General features: G+C 42.2%; 1 protein-coding gene across 3 annotated transcripts in view; it reads right to left on the bottom strand.

The window, feature by feature from the left end:
- Positions 1–274: 274 nt before the first annotated feature.
- Positions 275–9,050, bottom strand: part of ZNF385A (zinc finger protein 385A) — a 288,914-nt gene continuing 280,138 nt past the window's right edge. For all 3 annotated transcript variants that reach the window (XM_063428400.1, XM_063428391.1, XM_063428381.1), the window contains 2 exons: positions 5,170–5,265; positions 275–4,162 (listed from right to left, as the gene is read on the bottom strand). In XM_063428400.1, coding sequence (XP_063284470.1) covers positions 3,938–4,162; positions 5,170–5,265 — 321 coding nt within the window. In that variant the 3' untranslated portion in view covers positions 275–3,937. The remainder of the gene's footprint in view (positions 4,163–5,169; positions 5,266–9,050) is intronic.

Genomic DNA, 9,050 nt, shown 5'->3' with positions numbered 1-9,050 from the left:
CCCCTCTCATAGACATGCCTGTTTTACATGCTATGTGTTCTCCCTGCTTCTAGAATCCCATCTTGATTTAACAATAAACTTCATCAACTGGTACCATTTCCTAAAAGATATGGCCTGAAGTGGCTCCAATCCTGAGTGCTTTATCATGCCAGGCAGCGCTGGCACAGTTAGCTTATTGCAATGGCAGCTTCACAAAGCTTTTTTTTAAACTTCTTATTAAAAATAAAAATCTGACATCATAGCCGTTACAGTTCTTTTTTTTGGGGGGGGGAGGGGGGGGAGCAAAAAGGTATATACATTGGTCCTCAAGACCCAGTTTTATCCTAATCAATTGTGGCTTTTAATATATCCCACAGAGCAGCTTCCTAAGGCCACTGACAAAACAGTGTGTACCCGGGTGCAAACATATACATGGAGCGGAGTTACTTTGCCCTCCCACATATAGGTAACAGGTGAACAGTTAAAAAAAAAAAACATACATCTTTAACATGGTACATAACATGCATTGCAGATCCCTCTAGTAGTGAAATGCTCTAACCCTGTTAAATTTACTAATACAAATTACACCAGATAATCTAATGACCTTTCTTTCTGTAGGTTTAGGAACACATAAAGGGAATGCATATACCACAATAAACCTTTGTATCTGCTGCTGTATTTGACTGCGATGTAAATTTGCGATAGAAAATACTGAAAAATGTCATGTTTGCACACGTAGTAGATTAAATTCTCATCAACTTAAATTCTCATCAACAGCTTTAAAAAACATTTTTTTTCTCCTCCTTAAGAATAAAATATGTGATTTACCTTTGTTGGAGGGAAATTTGAACCCAATGGTAATCAATCACTGACCTTCATGTTATTATTAATATTATAAATATTGATTTTATTTAAAAAAAAATGCAAACATATACTGCAGTGCTGTACAACAGTCAAACAAAACTTACAGATAGTGAGTGACATAAATAGTTTAGACAAACAAAAACAAAGGGTTGTATTCCCAAAATAGTGGGTTTTGGTACACTGAGGTAAACTAACAGCTGACCTATAAAATTTTGTTGAAAATAGCCAGTTTAGGGGGAAAACAAAGGCTGTTTAGGGCCTAAATTTTGCAAAACAGTTGTCAACTCAGCACAACACAGTGTTTAGGGAATAAACTCTAAAATGATGAGGAGGGCCCTGTTCAAACTATATGACAGTTTGTATGGCTTAAGGCTTCTAAAAATCTCAACCAGCCACATAATTTGCAAGTGTCTGGCAAAGAGTTCTAGAAGTTGCAGTCCGGTAATACTGTGAGGTCTGCATTAGATGAGCGTCTAACTATTGTGACAGCCTGTGCACCTTCTCTCCACAGTTAGAAGATAATTTATCACTCTGGTTGCTGTCTGCAACCTCCTAATCGCATTTTACTGACAGAAGTCAATGTGATGACCATTTGCAAAGCAGCTACGTACCTGTCTACAAGCTGAATATTTATGTACCGTGCCTAGACATTAGTGCTGAGCCACTCACTATTAATGCATAAGGATATACTGACACATGCGATTGACAATCTAAGTGTGTGAGTGATGTGTAAGGACTGTATCTATGCTCATAAAAAGAAAAAAACAAGCAAATGCATCGTCCTAATGATTGCATAGTCTTTATGAAAGATCCATCAGCAAAAATAAAATTGATTGTCAAAGTGCACAAAGCTTCATTTCCCAGAAGTGCGAATAGTTTAAAGGGGGAGTGACCCTATTCACTAAAGAGGGATTTCTAAAAGCATTTCTCTAGGCCCTTATGAGTAGCACAAAGACAGCAAAAAATGTCATAAAACCAATGGCTTAAAATATGCTGTATAATATGATAAATAATACCAAAGTTGCCATTGTCCTGCCACAATCCATAAAACAGTAAATGGTACTGTGATACTTTTGTCAAGACTCAGATAGTGTAGGTTTTACACTTTTGCTAAATAGATCTAGAAAACAGGTCTAGAAATCCCTCCAAAGCAAGGTGTTCATTTAATCAACGTATTAAGTGCCTATCTGAGGAAAGGGAGATCAATATCTTATTGCAGACATCTGAACGTCAATGCAGATGTTATGTACTCCTTGGCTACAAAGCTAACACTCTTTCTATGACAGAGTAATAAAGTTTGTTTCAGCCACGTTTTAAAGACATTCAATTTTAATGTGCTATAGCATCCCCTACTGGTGGTTTACACTAACTTGCAGGTATATTACCGTAATTACTATAACTATATTGCTTTTATTTTGCTTGAGGTCATAGCATAAAAAGGAAAATTCTGCTTAGTAAATTTTCTGAAATTGCACCCACAGCTGGAAAATTACGCCCATGTCATCACTTTACCACCTAACTTGCTAAAATGATCAAATAACCTGTAACATTTTCTGCAATAGGGAAGAATGATGACTACAGGATAGATATGCACAAAGGGCGAGGAGAGAAGAAAACATACATTTTGTTACAGTTGCACTATAGGAAAGTGACTAGTTTGTATTTATTTTTTGAAAGGTGACTGTTGCCCTTCTATCTCACATCAGAATGCGTAGCATATAAGGTGGGGCTAGAAAAATCACCTTGCCTTTCTAGAACAATATTCAGAGGTTAAAAAAATGGTATGTAGTCAAAAATACAATAATCTATATGGCGAATGATTGATTCAACACCTTGTTGCCAAAGTAGGAACTACAATTATTTGTTTTTTTTCATTACGGATATATATGTTCGTGTATGTATTAATTTATCTATAACTTGTTGTTGTAGGAATACTTATTTAGAGTACATACTAATTTAGATTAAACATGTTTTTTATATCTCCATGCTTTTATAAGTTTTTTTTATTTTATAAGCCATTTCATTTTGACTTTGTGATATATTTAATTTATGACTTGAGATATTTGTCTTTCTAAGAACCGCTTTATGTGGCAGTAAGAGCATTGTGTTGTCTTGAATTATCTGAATACTAAATTCCGTTTTACGGTCATAGGCCAGCAGAACATGTTTTGTATTAACTAGATATGAACAACCAAATACGTTTTATATACCATATGTCTTGGAGATTGTAAATCAAATACAAGAATGCATGTTCTTCTCCTAAAGTATGATGCTTACCCCTCCAAAAAAATCTAAAATACTGTGGAGATTATTTATTTAAAATAAAGGGAAAAAAAGTCTGGTGGGCATCGAAGAAGTACAAGGGCAATCATAAATCACAATTAATAGCACTCCTTCCCCCATCATCAGTGGAAGAGGGAACAGGAGATGTAAGCAAAGCAGCAATGATTGAATACACCCTCACTCTGTGGAGACTATCAATCCAGTAAGTGAAGGCATGTTGTCTTACAGTGGACAGATTTCCCCTTTCGAGTCTAGTGAATGTCAAGTTTAAATGTCAGTGTGTTTATTTACTTATGAGTTGGCAGGTTCTTTGCCCCGGATTAATATGCTGTTTCGTTCAGGTTAACAAAAGACAAATATTTCAGACATTCACTGCATCTTCATATGAAGAAGAACCAACCACGTGAGTGCGGCAATTGGCCTCTAATGCCCTAGGCTTCTATCCCTAAATATATACCCTGAGCTATCCATCTGTTTCTAAGTGGAAATTCTGTATATGTTGTTTCTTTTCTAACACATTGCCCAATTCATTGTAACCTTCAGAAGGTCCATATATGACTTTTTCAAGCTCATCATTTCTGAATGCAGGCAAAGTCCCACACATGGACAACTCTTTATCTTCTGTGATGTTTCAAGTGTCTTGGCAAGATCGGTGTCCATGCACTGGGAGAGTGTTCCAGTTATTAAATATTATTGAGGATAGGATAGGAGGCTGAACTTGGGGTCATCGGTCAAGTCCTACCCCATTTTCTCTAAGTGCAGGTTTAGGTTCCAGTGGATAAGTGTTGGATGTGAAGGTAGCGAGGTCTCCTTAGTACGGGGAGAAGAGAAAAGTTCCATGTGCAGTTCTGATGGGTCCTGGTGCTGGTCGGAGAAGATGGTGTGTAAGAGGTGGAGCCTGAAGTAGGGAAGGTGTTGGAGCTGCATGTAAGCCTAGCGGAGAAGGAACAGCAGCTGCCATTGCGACTGCCAGTGGACTGGGAAGAAGACCTGCAGAAAATGATTTGCGAAAGTTCTTGGGGAAAACAAGACCAGCCTGCAACAGAAGAATACATTGTCACTGACTAAATATAGGACCTTGTAATTTCCAAATTGTTTTGGAAGATAGGATGCATTTTTTAACCCTGCCTGCATCCTATATTCCAAATATACATTTATCAAAGATCTCCTTCAAGTGCACAGAAAAGCTTTCCAGGGTGGAGGGGTCCATGAGACTCTAGCTAGCACCTTCACCAGGTGCAGACAGAATATTTCTCCCCCAAGTTCTGGCCAGTTCAAAGCTTTGTTGCGGGTTACCACATCAATGCTCAGATATCAGATAGTGCTTGAGCTTGCGAGCAGAGCACACTCAGTCTGCACCCGCTGACAAGAATCTCTCACCACTGGACATCCAGTGCATATGCACTGCAATCACCGTTCTGCACCAATCAGCATCTCCTTAAAGAGATGTATTTGCTCAATGCATCTCTACGGGGAACATTTGACGTCTTCATACAGAGAGCAAACATGCTGAATGCCAGGAAGGGCCTCTAGTGGCAGTCTGTGTGACAGCCACTAGAGGTGACCCTAATAGCAATGCTTCAAAAAAGGCAGTGTTTGCATTGCAGGGACTCCATGGAGAGTCTCTTTGCTCCAGAACCACTACATTACGCTGTAGTAATACTGTACTTAGAGTGTCCCATCAATACTATTAAATACAAGTGTTTTTTCATGTTTTTACAAATTTGCTGGCAAAACTTTTTTTTTTTTTTTAAATAGATACTCAACTCTTTCATTTAGACAAAGTCTTTATCAAATTACATGCATCATTCGGTGTATGATTTTGTGAGTTGAAAGAAATAAAAACGTGTTGCAGCCTCTAGGTCTACAAGGAAAAAAGTTAATTTATGGCATTTAAGCGCCTAGGAACCAAAAAAGTAGATTTTATAGGCTGTGTCTGGGAGAACTTAATTTATTGTATACAAAACATCTTTCATTGGAAGTGGATAGTGTCCATGTAAGGGAACGCGGTTTCTGCTCAGAACTTTTTTATGCTCTAATTACCGTGAGTTCTTGTAGAGTTTGATGTTTCTTGTGCCGGCTCAGAAGAGGGTTGGGTTTTCCGGCCACACCATCACGATGTCTTCGACTTGAGATATGCTGGAAAACATTGAAAATTCTTTTCTAAGAGTTCAAAGCACTTTTAAAGAATGTACAATGAAGAAACCTGCAGGGTTTTCACTAAAGTGTCAACCAGAGCAGACTGAAATCTCAATGGCAACATGATGGCTCAAAAACTATAGTTGAGATGGAGATTTTTTCCATATCCGGTATTTTGCCATATTGCCATATGGATATTAATTTGAGTTTCACTCATAAACCTCATAATATGGCACTTCTGAACATTGCAGGACCTCATATTTGGAACTGAAACTTCAGTGGAATAATTATCTAGACCCATGGGCGTAGGAACCAAGGGGGATGTGGGGGACGCATCTCCCCCAGGAAATCATGCAGGGGGCAGGTAATAGAGAAATCCCCCCAGTTAAATTTGGCATATATCATTTTGCTGCCTCTGCAAAACGATATATGCCAAATTTAACTGGTGGCATGGAACCCTGTTCCATGCCGCTTCTGCATTACTGTGGTGCCGGCGCTACTAATAACCCCTCACAGGGGTTCCATACATTTCGGAGTGAGTCTCCTACTCCTGCACTCTAACCTTATGGCAATCGACCAATCCGCGGTCTTGTTGCTACGTGGTCGCAGATAGTGCCGATTGCCAGCCAATTGTGGCGCACGCTGTGTCGCCAATGACGTCACGCTGCAACGTAACCCCTCCATGCATTCCCCCATCTGCGGTGCACAGAAGAAGGAGAAGAGAAGAAAAAGAAAGAAGGAGACTAGCTGAAGGAAAGGTAAGGAGAGCAAAGCAGAAGGAGAGCAAAAGGAATAAGGAAAGGAGGGGAAAGCAGAAGAAGAGCAAAAGAAAAGGAGGGGAAAGCAGAAGGAAAGCAGAGCAGAAGGAAAAGGGGGGAGAACAGGAGTCAAGGAGGAGAAGACCGTGTCAAAAGAAGGCAAAGAAAAGGAGATTGGAACAGTGTGGACGACAAGTGATCCCTCCACTTCATCCTGGACACTGGGCTGAGGCTTTGGTACCTGGCAGGCAGACTTTGGACCCTCTCAACATCCCAAAATAAAAATAAAAAAAAATATCAATGTATTCACTTTTTTGATTATGTGAGTTGTAGACATATTGGTTATTTTTAAAGGAACACTGTTCACCATAACAACTTAACCTAAATGAAGTTGTTGTGGTGCCTGTAGGACCCCGGGCGCTCTATTAACTTAATGAGTTAAAACCTATCCTAGATCTTTAGGTCCCCCAGCAGAATCCAGCTTCTGAAACTGAGCTTCAGAAAGGTCAGAGTCCCGCTGCGTAATGGCGCCGCAGGTTGGGTATAGCAAAGAGTTACTGATTGGCTTAGAGCACCAGATGACCTCTCTAGCCAACCAATGACATCCCTGCCCGGCTGCAATCTGTGTTTCCTGAAACTCCTTTTCAGAAGCTGAATGCTGCTGAGCAACCTGTAGATCTGGCTTTGGAGGAAGCATTTGGGGTTAAACCATTTGAGCAGTGGCGTACATACCAGGGTCGCAGGGGTCGCGGCTGCGACCGGGCCCGGCCCACCAGGGGGCCCGGCCGTCCCTGCGACCCGGTTTGTACCCACAGGGCCAGCCTCTTCTGCTGGGGGCCCAGGAGCCGGCCACCTCCGGGCCCCCCGAGGCTGGCCCTGCTGTCACCCGGCTGGCGGGCGCGCGAGGGAGCACTGTCCCCTGGGTGCTCCCTCTTCAGCTCCCTCGCGTACCGCACTGAAACCGGAGCCGGAAGATGACGTCATCTTCCGGCTCCGGTATCAGTACGCGGCGTGCGAGGGAGCAGAAGAGGGAGCACCCAGGGGACAGTGCTCCCTCGCGCGCCCGCCAGCCGGGTGACCAGCAACACCACTGGACCCCAGGGAATCCCCCCAGCTCTCACACAGGTAAGGAGGCTGGGGGGATTAAATAAAAAAAAAAAAACAGAAAAAACGTGTGTGTGTGTGAGTGTGTTAGTGTTAGTGAGTGTGGTAGTGAGTGAGTGTGGTAGTGAGTGAGTGTGTTAGTGAGAGTGTTAGTGAGGTGTTAGTGAGTGTTAGTGAGTGTGTTAATGTGAGTGTGTTAGTGTTAGTGAGTGTGTTAGTGAGTGTGTTAGTGAGTGTGTTAATGTGAGTGTGTTAGTGAGTGTGTGAGTGTTAGTGAGTGAGTGTGTGTGTTAGTGAGTGTGTTAATGTGAGTGTGTTAGTGTTAGTGAGTGTGTTAGTGTTAGTGAGTGTGTTAGTGAGTGTGTTAGTGTTAGTTTGTGTTAGTGTGTGTGTTAGTGAGAGAGTGTGTTAGTGAGTGTGTTAGTGTTAATGTGAGTGTGTTAGTGTTAGTGAGTGTTTTAGTGTTAGTGAGTGTGTTAATGTGAGTGTGTTAGTGTTAGTGAGTGTGTTAGTGAGTGTGTTAGTGAGTGTGTTAGTGTTAGTGAGTGTGTTAGTGAGTGTGTTAATGTGAGTGTGTTAGTGAGTGTGTTAGTGTTAGTGAGTGTGTTAGTGAGTGTGTTAGTGTTAGTTTGTGTTAGTGTGTGTTAGTGAGAGAGTGTGTGTGTTAGTGTGAGTGTGTTAGTGTGAGTGTGTTAGTGTGAGTGTGTTAGTGTGAGTGTGTTAGTGTGAGTGTGTTAGTGTGAGTGTGTTCGTGTGAGTGTGAGTGTGTTAGTGAGTGTGTTAGTGTGAGTGATTGTGTGAGTGACTGTGTGAGTGATTGTGTGAGTGATTGTGTTAGTGATTGTGTTAGTGAGGGTGTTAGTGAGGGTGTTAGTGAGTGTGTTAGTGAGTGTGTTAGTGTTAGTGAGTGTGTTAGTGTTAGTGAGTGTGTTAGTGAGTGTGTTAGTGTTAGTTTGTGTTAGTTTGTGTGTGTGTTAGTGAGTGAGTGTGTTAGTGAGTGAGTGTGAGTGAGTGTGAGTGAGTGTGTGTTAGTTAGTGTGTGTTAGTGAGTGTGTTAGTGAGTGTGTTAGTGTGAGTGATTGTGTTAGTGAGTGTGTTAGTGTTAGTGTGTGTCTGTTACTGAGTATGTTTGTGTGCGTCTGTCACTGAGTGTGTGTCTGTCAGTAAATGTGTGCGTCTGTTCATGAGAGTGTGTGTGTGTGTGTGTCTAAAGCACTTACCTTTCTCCAGCGCCGGGCTCCCTTGGCGCTGGGGATCTCTCCGTCCCGATCCGCCTCTCGGCTCCGAATGCACATGCGTGGCAAGAGCCACGCGCGCATTCAAACCGCCCATATAGGAAAGCATTACTCAATGCTTTCCTATGGACGTTCAGCGTCTTCTCACTTTTATTTTCACAGTGAGAATCGCAGAAAATCCTCTAGCGGCTGTCAATGAGACAGCCACTAGAGATGGATTAACCCTCAGTGAAACATAGCAGTTTCTCTGAAACTGCTTTTTTCAGCTGCAGGGTTAAAACTAGAGAGACCTGGCACCCAGACCACTTCATTGAGCTGATTTGATCTGGGTGTCTGTAGTGGTCCTTTAAGTGTATGTGTTTATGCATGCACTGGCGTACATACCGCGGTCGCACGGGTCACAGCCCTGCGACCAGGTGCCCGCCCGCCATGTGTTGCGGTCCCAGCCCGCGCAGAGTAAGCGCGGGGGGGGGGGGCCCACAGATCAGTTTTCGCACCGGGGCCCCATGGGTTGTGTGTACGCCACTGCATTTGAGAGCTGTTTAACCCCTTAAAGTAAAGAGAGCGCCCAGGGGACTCCTGGCATCATAACATCTTCATTTAGATGCAGTTGTTAAAGTGACCAGAATGGTCTTTAGTTTGCTGAAAGGAACACTATAGTGTAATGAATACAAACATGTATTGCTGG

Source organism: Pelobates fuscus, chromosome 1 (assembly GCF_036172605.1).
Source record: "Pelobates fuscus isolate aPelFus1 chromosome 1, aPelFus1.pri, whole genome shotgun sequence".
Classification (NCBI taxonomy): Eukaryota; Metazoa; Chordata; class Amphibia; order Anura; family Pelobatidae; genus Pelobates; species Pelobates fuscus.
This window is presented reverse-complemented; position numbering and strand designations above follow the sequence as displayed.